Source organism: Sorex fumeus, unplaced genomic scaffold (genome assembly GCF_029834395.1).
Source record: "Sorex fumeus unplaced genomic scaffold, SorFum_2.1 ptg000035l, whole genome shotgun sequence".
Classification (NCBI taxonomy): domain Eukaryota; kingdom Metazoa; phylum Chordata; class Mammalia; order Eulipotyphla; family Soricidae; genus Sorex; species Sorex fumeus.
In genome coordinates, this window is record NW_026606092.1 from 40,403,815 (window position 1) to 40,417,084 (window position 13,270).

Here is a 13,270-nt window from a genome sequence, read left to right on the forward strand (position 1 = left end):
ATAAATCGAAATGGCTAAAGAGAAACCAGCATTATGTTAGTTGTCCACATCTTCTTTCACAGCATAACCCTCGTATTACAGCTATCAATATCAGTATCATTATCCAATAAGAAAAAATACAAGCCAGTTTCATCAACAAAAAATAACTTTAAATCTCTAAATGTTAAAAAATTTCACATAAAACTAAATAATTTAAACACCGTGGTTTACAAAGTTGTTCATGATACAGTTGTTATGGACTTTCAATCTTCTAAAAGAAATCCCACTACCAGAATTACTATCCTTCTACCGATGTTCCCATATTCCATATAACCCCTCAAGCCTACTGCCTTAGTAGGCACTCAATAATTAATATTATATTGCTTGTTACAACTCAGTGGCTAATGGAGTTGTCAAAAGTATTTCAATAAAAGAAAATTTGTGAAAATTGTTGTCTCTCACTATGAGGTTACATCCTTGCCTGAGGTTTTACTGACCTGTATTGATAATTGAGCCTTCTGTATTGTTTCTGTTTGTTGAAGTACGTTTACTTCTATGTTACTTCTCCATCTAATTTGGTGTGTTCGTATAAGAATTTCAGTCTTGTGGAATATTTGACATGCAATCTCACAGGCCAGAAACTTAGGTATCTGTAGCTAGGGCTAATGAGTTAGCAAGGCAGCAGCTATGAGAGGTGGATGTGGCTGCTGGGGCTTTAGGAAATATGGGGGTTGAGGAAGGCTACCCTCCCTCACTCTGAGAATACCCCAGAGTTCTCAGCCTAAACACTGGAGTGGCTGAAATTTTGTGCGGTTGGGTGTCTCTGCAGAGATTATTAGTGAAGTGCTGGAGTTGAGCTTTTGGTGTGACTGCAAGTGGTGGGGTATGGGTGCAGCTGCCCAGATTTTGGCAAGGCAGAGACTCAACCGACACCTATTCTGAGGGCACCTGAGTTTTCAGCCGTCAGACCAGTGTGTCCACGAATTTTCGCTGCTTGCCTTGTCATCTCCTCAGAGACTTAGTTGTGAATCAGTAGAGCTGGGCGGTGGGTGAGTCAACATGGCGGCAGCTGTGGGAGGTTTTCTAAACATTTTATTCGCAAATTAGCTTTATACATAAACACACGCACATATATATAGTAATACCAAATTAGGTATTCTCAAGAATGTGAATATAATTTACCACATTCATAAAACAAAGAAGAAATGGGATTTTTTTTCTTCAGTTATTAAAACCACCAAACAAAAACTTAAAAGAATTTCTGTAAATTGACGAACTATTTGCTCGAGCGGGCCCAGTAACGTCTCCATTGGAGACTTTGTTGTTACTGTGTTTGGCATATCGAATACATCACGGGGAGCTTGCCAGGCTCTGCCGTGCGGGCGAGATACTCTTGGTAGCTTGCCGGGCTCTCCGAGAGGGGCGGAGGAATCGAACTCGGGTTGGCCATGTTGGCTGCGTGCAAGGCAAACGCCCTACCACTGTGCTATCTCTCCAGCCCCAAATGATACGAAGGGATGAACTATATTTACAAGTCCCCAAAGGCAGATAGTTTTTTTTTAATTATTGAATCGCTGTGGGAAAAGTTACAAAGCTTTCAGGTTTAGGTCTTGGTCATGCAAATATCAATCACATTTCCCTTTACCAGTACTTACTTTTCACCACGAAGGACCCCAATAACCCCCCCACCCCCCCATGCCTGTGGGGCAGATGAATTCTAGTTAACACTCTATCTACTTTGACTAGCTTCATTGTTTAGATAAAAGTTGCACCATTATTATTTAGACTTTACCCCCGCCCCCCAAATCAGCCATGCTGAAAAAGCATTGTGAAATGATTTGCTTTCTACAGCGGGGTTCAAGAATAAAATGATGTTTATTAAATTAAATGGTTTTGGATTTCTGCTGTTTTATTTATTAACCCTGGAAGTATTTCTACTGAGAGTCAGATGATTAAGAGATTGGTTTCTCTGCTTCTGGGGCCGTGGCCATGCTGGAGAGCCGCTCGTGGGGGGCAACTGGTGACCTCGGTTGGGCGTGAAGGACGGGCCGGAGGGCCCCCGTCCCATGAGGTATCCATCGCGCCCCCACCCCCGGCTCAGACCTGCTCTCCACCAGGCTCCCATGCGGCCGCCATCTTTCTTTCCAGAGAGGAGAGGGCGAATGGGGCAACACCCTTTCCCCTCCGGGCAGGCACGATGGCGTGGTTTAACGCATAGTCCGTTCGCTTTTCTGCTCCAAGCTTTCTGTATTAAGTCCTTGTGCTTCTGGGGCTGTGGCCGTGCCGGAGAGCCGCTCGTGGGGGGCAACTGGTGACCTCGGTCGGGCGTGAAGGACGGGCCAGAGCGCCCCCCGTCCCATGAGGTATCCATTGCGCCCCCACCCCCGGCTCAGACCTGATCTCCACCAGGCTCCCATGCGGCCGCCATCTTTCTTTCCAGAGAGGAGAGGGCGAATGGGGCAACACCCTTTCCCCTCCGGGCAGGCAAGATGGCGTGGATTAATGCATAGTCCGTTCGCTTTTCTGCTCCAAGCTGCTGGTTTTCTGCATTAAGTCCTTGTGCTTCTGGGGCCGTGCCCGTGCTGGAGAGCCGCTCATGGGGAGCAACTGGTGACCTCGGTAGGGCGTGAAGGACGGGCCCTAACGCCCCCCATCCCATGAAGTTTCAGTCGCGACCCCACCCCCGGCTCAGATATGCTCTCCACAAGGCTCCCATGGGGCCGCCATCTTTCTTTCCCAAAGGCAGATATGTTTTAAAAAGAAATATTGACAGTTTTCCTAGGGATCTGAAAACAAAGCAATAATTTACTGCTTACCACTTCATTGTGTTTTTTTTTTCCCTAAATGATCATTGATCATTTAGATTTTGTTCCACTTCTTACATAACTGGTTTGTCAGTAATTTTCTCTGCTGGAATCTTTTGAGGGGAATATTGGTCATTTCTCGATGTAATAAATGTCAACATTTTTTCAGGAGTCGTGTGCTCAGGGCTGCTCTCAGTGCTGCTCTGGGTATCATGCAGTGCTGAGGATTGAACCAGGCGCTTCCAAATGTGTTTCTTCCATTTGAATTATCTCCCTGACCAGTCCTTTGAATTTTTGCTTCAGCCCTTTGAACGATTCCCCAGTCCCAAGACCTTTCAACTTTCTTGCCTTTTCCGTTTTAGTAGCTTTATCGAGATACAATTCACATTTAAAATGTATAATGTGTCAACCTTTGAAACCGAAAAATAGGGGTTGTTTCATTCTTTTGCATATGGATATGCAGTTATTACACCATTTTTTTTAAAGACAACTCATTCCTATGTGAGTTGTCTTAGCACCCTTCCAACTGATATGTAATTATTTTTAGATTCTCAATTCTCCTTTTCTCTTCCAGTAACTGTCTTTATGTGAGAAGCACATTGTGTAGATTTTTGTAGGTTCATATAGTGTGTTTTGAATTGAGGGATTATGATTTCTCCATTTATTGTCAAGTTTGCATTAGTACATACAATCTTTAATTATGTGTTTTGGAGGACTGATTCTTTTTCATTCTTTGTCTTTTAAAAACAGTTTAAAAAATGTTAATACTGTGATTTTCAAAATTGTTCATAGTACAGTTGTTTCAGGACTCATCCTACAAACCGGTGTGACCTTCCCTCCACCAACATCCCCAATTTCCCACCCAGTCCCCAAGCCGACCCCATTAGCATGCACAAACAGATTTACTTCAGTTTGCATGTTGCAACAAAATGGCAAATGGAATGATCAGAAAACAGATTAATAAAATCAGTTTGTGTAACTTATCTCACAATGGTGTTGCTAAACTCATTGAGATTTTACTGAGTTGGTTGATACTTGTTAAGCCTTCTGTGTTACTGGTTTTGCTCAATGAGGTTGGTGGGCTTCTGAACAACTTTCTCATCAAATTTGCTGCTCCTATAGGACTATTAGTACTCTGAAATTTGGAGGAGGTGTTGCATGGCTGCATATGAGACAGTGTACTCCAGCTATAGAGCTGGGCCACTTACATGTTGGAGGAGGTTTGGGACATCCCTTCCCACATTCCAAGAAGGCTGCAGAGTTTAGTTTTCAGCTTGGAGATCCATCTGCCTGGGATGATTTGGTGGCTTGTTCCATTCTCTGTCTTAATCTCCAATAATTTTTCTTTGAAATCCATTTTATCTGATAGTAATATGAGCACCATTTCTTGTGATTCATGCTTACTGATACATTTTTTCCATAATAGAATTTTCAATTTACCTATATCTTTGTAGTTTAGTTTGTGGTATAGGTGTGTGTGTGTGTGTGTGTGTGTGTGTGTGTGTGTGTTTCCCTTTCATGTTTCCCTTTCATATATATACACACATATATATATATTAGAATAATTGTTATATTTCATCCAGCAGTTCTAAGCATATTATTACAGACACTATTCAGTTTATCTGGTCTGCACTGGAAAGGGCAGTTGGTATTTAAAATATATATATTTTTAAATTCTTGGTTTGGGGCCATATCTGGCTATGCTCAGGGCTGTCTTAGCTTAACAATCTTAAGATTCATCCATTTTTCTCACAAAAGGCTTGATTTTGGGACTAGGGAGATAGCGCAAAGGGGCTGGAGCAATTTCCCTTCCATGTTTTTTTTTTTTTCACTTTCTTTAGACACTGTGGTGTACAAAGTTGTTTATGATGCAAATGTTACAGGTATTCAATATTCTAAAACCAATCCCACCACAAGTGTGACCTTCTCTCTACCATTTTCCCCATTTTCTTAACTACCCCTCAAGCCTGCTCCATTAGCAGGTACAAAATAATTTATTTCATATTGCATTTTACCACTACATGGCTAATAGATTTATCAAAAAATACCTCAATGAAAGAAAATACGTGAAAGTTGTTATATCTCACCTTGGGGATATTAAGTCCTTGTCTGAGTGTTTACTAAGCTGTTGTTGCTAGTTGAGCCTTCTGTGTTAATGTTTTTGTTAAGTTTAGTTGGCATCTGTGTTACTTTCCCCATCTAACTTGGTGTGCTCTGACTGGAGTGTCAGTATTGTAGAGTTTGGAGATATCTTGTGACCGCAAATGAGACCATGCACTTCAGAAACTCCAGAATTTTTTACTGGGAAGTGAGCTTACGTGGTGGTGGTTGTGGGATGTAGGTGTGGCTGCTGGGGAATCTGGAAGTATTTGTTGGGGAATGTGGGAGGGCTGCCCACCCTCACTTGGAGAAGACCCCAGAATTCTCAGTCAAAAACAAAAAGAGTGTACCTGAAATTTTTGGCAGTTTGGCATCTCTGTAGAGCTCAATCTTGAGACAATGGAGTCTAGCCATTTGCATGGCAGCAATTGTTGGGGTGTGAGTGCAGCTGCCAGGGCTTCAGCAGGTCAGGAACTCAGCCAACTCCATTTCCCCACTTTCCAAGAGTACCTCAGAGTTTTCAGCAAGGAGATGGATGTATCCATGGATTCTTTCAGCTAGTTGATCTCTCTAAATCATGAGTTTGTAAAGCTGGGCCAGTAGCTGAACTTACCTGGCAGTGGCTGTCAGATGAGGTTGTAGAGATATGCTTTTGCATGTAGGAGCCCTTGGTTTTTATCCTAGGCACACCTTGTTCCAATGGGCACTGATCCTGGAGTAGCCCCAAACACTGCCGGTATGAGCCTGGCAATAAAAAATAAAAAGCATGATTTCATCCTTTTTAGTGACAGCAGTAGTTCATTGAGTGTGTGTACACATACACACACACAAACACATATTCTTTATCCCTCATATGGGTATATCTTTCTATATTTTGTCAGACTGTGTAATATACAGCTTTCTTTTCCCAGTTGCTGGGTTGCTTGGTTTCTGTTTCTTTTGCTTTGTAGAAGAATTTTAATTTGATATAATTCTAGTTATTCTTGCTTTGTTTGCTTGCCTGTGTTTATGCTCTCCTTTGACTCAAGACAATCTCATCTGCTTCCTAGCTTCAGTTATCAGATTGTTCACTCCTAAATCTGTAGTTCTTCTTGCTTAAACAGAAAAATTGTTCATTCATCTTAACCATTTCTTGCTAATTTGTTCAACAAATATTTACCAAGTAACTAATATATCCTTGCTAGTGTTCGGAATTTCAGGGTTCTGATAATTAACATGATTCTGCCTTTATGGAGCTAACAGTTCTAGTGTGGGACACATGCAAACTGCACATGTGCTTGGTAGTAATATTAGAAAGTGAAAGTTTGTAAAGGGATAGAATAGTGAAATGTGCTAGGGAAGGATGTATGATCATTGGGGAGGTAGCATACGATAAAATTCTGGAAGAGCAAGACATAGGAGGGCATATGTGTTAAGACTAAGCATAGATATATATCTATATTTGTATACAAAATAAAAATATAAGGACTAAATGAGATAGACATTTAATCTTCGTAAGTATTAGAAATTTATTTTCACTTTTTCCCTTTCATGTTGGATTTTTATCTGCCCTCTACTCTTCCTTCTTTGGTTGAGTTACAGGTACTAAAAATGTTAGGTTTTATACATTTAACTTTTTTTTTGAATCACACCTGGTGCTAGGGGGTTACTTCTGGCTATCACTCAGGAGTTACTCCTGATAGTGCTCAAGGGACCATGTGGAGTGCTGGGATTGAACCCCAGTTGGCCACATGCAAGGCAAATGCCATACCCACTGTACTATTGCTCGGGCCCCAAATCAAACTTTTCTTATTCCTTGAACCGTAGGTTGTCTTCTTTTAGTTAATAGCAGCACTATTTATTTGGCTAATCCACAAACATGGGTGTGTGTTTTTAATAGTCCGGTGGGACTCTGTCTCATGTCACTTCCCCCACCCTGGGGAGGTCGATGGCGATGGGCAGGTGAAGAAATGAATGAGGGCCGGTATCAATTGTAGTTTATTCCAATCTTCACTCCCCTTCTGCTTCTCTCTCTCAAGACTGAGCCCCTCTCACCTCTGACTGCCCTCTGGAGCCTGAGCCCGAGCCCGAGCCAGAGCCAGAGCCTAGGTCTGAGCCTCAGCCTCCTCCTCAGCCTGAGCTTTCTTCCTCCCTTGAGTCTTAGTTTATATAGCAGTCATGTAGGTTGGTGACGCAAAGGTGGGTTGAACATTAACAAATCAGCAGTGAGGTAAGAGCACTACTCGAGGAGATTAACTCAAGGATAAAATCTCATCTAAAGAGATTATTCCAGATTACTAGGAGATCTGCTCAAGGGTAGGATCCCAACAAGGGTGTGTTCTTTCCTCAGATAGTAATCTACTTAAATAATTGTAGTAAATCTACTTCCAGTGTTTCTAGCAATGTCATTCTGCATGAGCACAGTAAGAGATATAAACTTAGAGTTTGGTTCTTCCTGAGGACATCTCACTATATATTCCACAGTCCTTCAAGCCAGGTTAGTCTTCCTCGCCCCAGCAGAGTCCTAGTCTCGTCATTACTTACTTTTGGATCATGACAGCGTTTGTCCATGATCATGCACTCAACTTATAGTTGAGTATTGTGTCGCTTTAGCCTGGCTCATTTTGATGCCAGGGTAGCTCACAGCTTGTCCTGGGTCCATTCAGTTCCTTGTTGGGATCCTACTTTTGGGGTGCTAAGAACTAAGGGCAACTGAGTCAAGAAAGCCCAGGAGTAAATATTCGGAGTCAATCAACTCCCAAGTTACAAAGCATAATATTAACTGTCTTCCTGTGTCTATACAGAAAGGACATTGCTTTAAGGTCAACTATGCAAAAAACATAACGTACAATACAAGTTCAGTGTCCTTAGAAGGATCTGATCTTACAAGCTAACAGAATCTGATTAGGGAGAAAAGGTGGTTAACTGGCTGGCAAGGAGAGCACAGAGAAGAGTTTTCAGATAAACAGAGGAATGGGAGTGACTAGGCAGCAGGTGATGGGTGTAACCCAATAAACCTAAGCTCCCTGTGGCAGTGTTATTCTACACATGGGCGTGGGCATCATTCTTACACTCTCTCATCCACCTTCATTTAATCTTTTTGCCAATTTTGCTTCTTTTGAATTATTCAAGTTCCCCTTGTCCTTTTTCCTGCCATTTAGGTCTCCATTTTCCTATTGGTATTAATACAGTAATGTCTTGATTGATCTTCCTCCATTTAATTTTTAAAATTAATTTTTATTTAGTTAGATTTTTATAGGTAAATCCTGGCTCTATTGTACAGGATTGGTGCTCAGGCCTGACAATGCATTATTGCTCCTGATGGTAATGATGGGGACCACCAGTACCACAGTTGGCAGTGCTGAGAGGAGATGCAGGGGGATTGTGGTGCCTGGAATCAAACTTAAGCCTTGTTTTACATGTAAGGCATGTGGTCCACCCCATTGACCTATGTCTCTTGCCCCTAATTTTACACACATACATTGATCTCCCTTTCCCTGTATGGCTGTAGTGACTAGGGATCACATGGAACTTGTTGTGGTGCTAGCACATTTGTTAGTTGGATTACTTACTGAAGGTCAGACACGTTAGTTGTCCTAGTGCACGCTTTCTTTACACTGTTCACTAGAAGTCACACATCTGTTTGTTACAATGCTTGCACATACTTGCTTATAGTGTGCTAGAGATTGCACGCTTTTTGTTATTGACCGGTTTCACAGCATAAATTCTGCTGGGATTGCACTTGCACGTAGTTTGGTGGTGGGGATTAAATGGAAAGCCTGTATGAGGAATTGTTTCAAATTGTTTAGTGGACCTTTTTGATGGGAAATACAATGACATTTATTCATATCAACAGACGTAGGATTTCAGAGTAAATTTTTAAAGGAGTTGTGGTTGGTTGTTTTCTGTTTTTTGCAATTTTGAAAAAACAAAGTTTGCTCATTAAAAATCCCCAAACTTAGAGGGGAATATATAAAATACAAAATAAAGACCTTTGTGTTTATTTTACTTCACAACTATAATGAACTTATTCTTTCTTTTTCTATGCATATGCATGCAAGCATATACTTTTTTACTTTCAGAACTGCGGTTATAGACTATTTGTTTCTATTCTTGCACTTTGATTACTTTTTTCTTTGAGCATATTGACGTCAGCATAGAAACCTTTTTCTTTGAAATGATTGCAGAGTATTATATTTGATTAATATTTTACTATTACAGATACTATAGAAATCCTATTTATGTGTATTTTGGGATTATAGGGCTAGTGGTATGATTGTAATGTGACCTTATACACAAGAGAAGATCCTGGTAAATCCCAAGGAATCCTCTTTTCTTGTATCTCATTTTCATTCTAGATAAGTTCATGGTTCATGAAAATATCTACTTAATAGACATTTCAACAAACTAATCTGAGTGCCAGATTTTAATCTATTTACAGAGGATAATGTTAAACACAGAAAGATGAAAAAGGATGCCTAAGGTCATGTAGTCTACAAATTGTGGAGATACTTCTTTCTTTTTCTGATGAAAATCATATTCTCTCTCTCTCTCTCTCTCTCTCTCTCTCTCTCTCTCTCTCTATTTCTGTCTCTCTCTGTCTTTGGACCACACCCAGCAGTGCTGTGTGCTCAGGCATAACTCCTGGCAGGGCTCAGGGAACAGCCTCATATGTTATGATGCTAGGGATTGAACTCAGGTCAGCCATGTGCAAGTCAAGTGCTCTACCCACTGTATTATCTCTAGTCTCAGATGACGCTGATTTCTAGGATAGTTTTTGAAGAATTAGGCCGTTTTTTGTTGACTTTTTAAATAGAATTTACCATCTGGCCTTATGAAACTCTGAAACTATTTCTCCCTTACCCCACCCACCCTTGTATTTGGTTGGCATTTTTTTCCTCCAATTTTTTAAAAATAGATAATCCATTTACCTTCAGCATCATTTGTTTCTTAGGATATGTCAGCTGTTAGGGCATTTTCTTATAAGTGAAAATTATTTTTGTTGCTTCATATTCAGGATACTTCTAACGTACTATGTAACATGTGTAGTCTATATTCATAACTAAGTTATTGGTATAAAACAGTTAACGATTTTAACAGGCAAGGAGGACAGAGTTTAGTTTATAAGTTAATGAGGTATATAGCTTATTGTTGTTGATTTTCTTTCAGAAACACGAACAAGGGCAAGTTCTGTTGGATATAGTCTTCAAGCACCTTGATTTGACAGAACGAGACTATTTTGGTTTACAGTTGGCTGATGATTCCACAGATAACCCAGTAAGTTTAAGCTGTTGTGTTTTGGTTTTGATGTTTCTTTCATAATATAAATTCCTTCCCAGCTTATAATGTTTGTACCTCACATCTGCAAGGTATGTGCTGTACTACTGAGGCACATTCCTATTTCCATTTACTGATTTTTTATTAAAAACTGTGTCTCATGTGGGTAAAATAAACCAGCTAGTCTCTGTAGAAATAAATTTAAGAATCTTTCCTTGTATTTTAATGCCTTCTTCTTGATAAAAATGGAAGTGGACAGAATTGTACCTAATATGACCTTTCCTGGAGAGATAAGTTGTGAATCCGCAGGTATTTGAAGAGTGGCTGCTGCATCTCACTGTGTGCACTATGGAGATCTTAAAAAATACATAATTCTCAGGTTTTCTTATAGCTGTACATAAGATTTTTTAGTTATAGGCATGTTTCTAATTAGAGAAGAGATTGTGTATTCACAACCATAGTCACTGCCATGAGTATGAAAAATGTTCTAGAAAAGATTCTAAGACTAATATTCAAATCTTTCATACCTCAAGAGATCAAATTCTGTTACAAAATTTCACACAAAAAGATACTTCTTTTCTAAAACAATTACAGCAGAATGGATATGGGGAAACATTTTTAGCTCAGTTGATCTTTTTGAACTCAGTTGATCTTTTTTACTGTGTCCTGTTTTGTCTTACTTTCCTATCATAAGCTGAACACAAGTGAAATAACATTCCCAGGTATAAGAATTCAGGTCCTAGTGATACAAAATAACTTTTACAAAAGAAGTAGAATCATAGATTTGTATTTGTTTGTTTGTTTGTTTGTTTGCCCTTTGGGCCACACCCTGCAATGCTCAAGAGGTTATTCCTGGATCTGCATTCAGAAATTACTCCTGGTGATACACACTTGACCATATGGGATGCCAGGGATTGAATCCTGGTTGGCCGTGTGCAAAGCAAATACCTTACTTGCTGTACTGTCTCTCCAGCCTCCTGCATCAGTGTTTTTTTTTTTTTTAATTGAATCACCATGAGATACAGAGTTACAGAGCTGTTCATGATTGGGTTTCAGTCATAGAATGATACAGTACCACCCATCCCTTCACCACTGTACTTTTCCCACCACCAGTGTTCCAGTTTCCCTTCCTGAAAGAAGCTTTAAAGGCTGTCTTGTCTAATACTTTTTGTTTTGTATGAGAAGTTATCCTAATACAAGTAAAGCTAGAGCGGAACTGAATAAAATATGCTAACTTGCCCTATATGTCTTTTCCACTGCACTGCAATTTCAGTGTTTAAATATTTAAAGGAGCCAGAGACAGAACTCAAAGGGCTAGAGCACATATCTTGCATGCAGTGAGGCCTGAGTTTAATCCAAGGCACCTTCTCACACAGTGCTGCTGGGAAGGCCAGAAATCATCCAACCAGTCAATTAGTCATACTAAGAAAAATCCATGAGATGGTAAAATGTTTCTGGAGGAGAGAATTTAGAGCAAGAATATCATGATTAGTGCCATTGCTGATTGTCATTATGAAATATGTCAAGACTTTGATGGTGATTCATGGTCTGATGGGGAGTTATACTGTACTTAGAGGAAGGAGCATGGGAATAATATTTATGAGACTTCCGTTGTATGGGAGTAAGATTTATGAGACTGTTCATATACAAAATTCTTAGTGTTTTTAAATATCAGAGTTCCTTTAAAGATTAAAAATTGAGGTTTAGAGTGAGGACAGTTCAGTGGGTAGCGTACATGATTTGTATGTGGGAGGACTAGATTCAGTCTTCAGCACTGCATGGTTCCTAATACACATAGATAAGGAGTAGCCAGACTCCAAATACTGCTGGGTGCAATCCAAAAATTAGTTCCTTGGCAGGTATAAAAAACAACACCCAAACGCTTAACAAAACCAAAAAATCCCTGAGGCTCACAAAGTATCTTTAGTAGCACAGATAATTAAAATAGCTGAGAGAGTGAACTCTTGTCTGACTCCAAAACCTGTGCTTCTTTACCAAAAAGTTGTGGTTCACAAGAAGTCATGACATGAATCACAGGACATTAAAAAAAATGAGCATATTGAAGAAAGTAGGTAATCATATTATGAAATAAATATCAATCAAATGAGATTTCATAATCTAAAAGAATTGATCCTTGTCAATTTTTAAGTTGAAAGTATTTTTATGTAAAGTTTGTCTATGTATATTTACGTAGCATGTATTTTTATATACGTATGTTTATGTTGTATGCATATGTTATATGATAATATATATGTATAGACTAGTTTGAGAGAACCAAAACTAATATTATCTTAGGCACATAGAAACTGAAATTAATGTAAAAGGATTTGTAATGGATAACTAAAGCACCGGTGTTTTGTTTGTGGTCTTACAAGTAGCAAATGTGAATCACATTGACTCTATTTTTCTTCCTTTCTTTTTCTTTCTGTTTTGTTTTTTATTTTTTGTGTATTTGTGGGGTGTATGCCCAGCAGTGCTTAGGGGTTACTCTTGACTCTGCGCTCAGAAATTATTTCCTGCACTGCTTTGGAGACCATATAGTGTGCTGGAGATTGAACCCTGGTCAGCCGCATATAAAAGAAGCTTCCTACCTGCTGTATTATATATCCAGCCCCAAGACTATCCTTTTGTTTAAAAATTTCTTTGATAATGATTTCCAGACAACACACAAAAATCCTTAACATTGACACCTGCACTCCAGTTTGTGTTTCTCGCCATCTGGTGGCTTCATTAATGGTGCTTCACTTTGTTTGTTGGCACCCAATTAAAGTGCAATATGAAATATTTTGTTGCTACTTTTGCTGTCAATTATTATTTTACTCTTTTTTTTTATTATTCTAATATAAAAAGTGTGAGCCACAGATGGTATGTGCCAGCTTCAACATGATAAAGAAATGCTTTGGCTTTTTAAATTTTTTCATTTCTTTCATTGAATCACCGTGAGAAACCCAGTTACAACTGTGTTCATAATTGGGTTTCAGTAATACAACATTCCAACGCCCATCCCTTCACCAGTGTACATTTCCCGCCACCAGTGTCCCCAGTTTCCCACCTACCCCATGTCCCGATCCTGTCTGTACGGCTGGCAGGCTCTCTCTCTCTCTCTCTCCCTCTCTCTCTCTCTCTCTGTC

General features: G+C 39.7%; 1 protein-coding gene across 3 annotated transcripts in view; it reads left to right on the forward strand.

The window, feature by feature from the left end:
* PTPN4 (protein tyrosine phosphatase non-receptor type 4) overlaps positions 1-13,270 on the forward strand; it is a 184,270-nt gene that overhangs the window by 59,529 nt on the left and 111,471 nt on the right. For all 3 annotated transcript variants that reach the window (XM_056117536.1, XM_056117538.1, XM_056117537.1), the window contains exon 3: positions 10,032-10,139. In XM_056117536.1, coding sequence (XP_055973511.1) covers positions 10,032-10,139 — 108 coding nt within the window. The remainder of the gene's footprint in view (positions 1-10,031; positions 10,140-13,270) is intronic.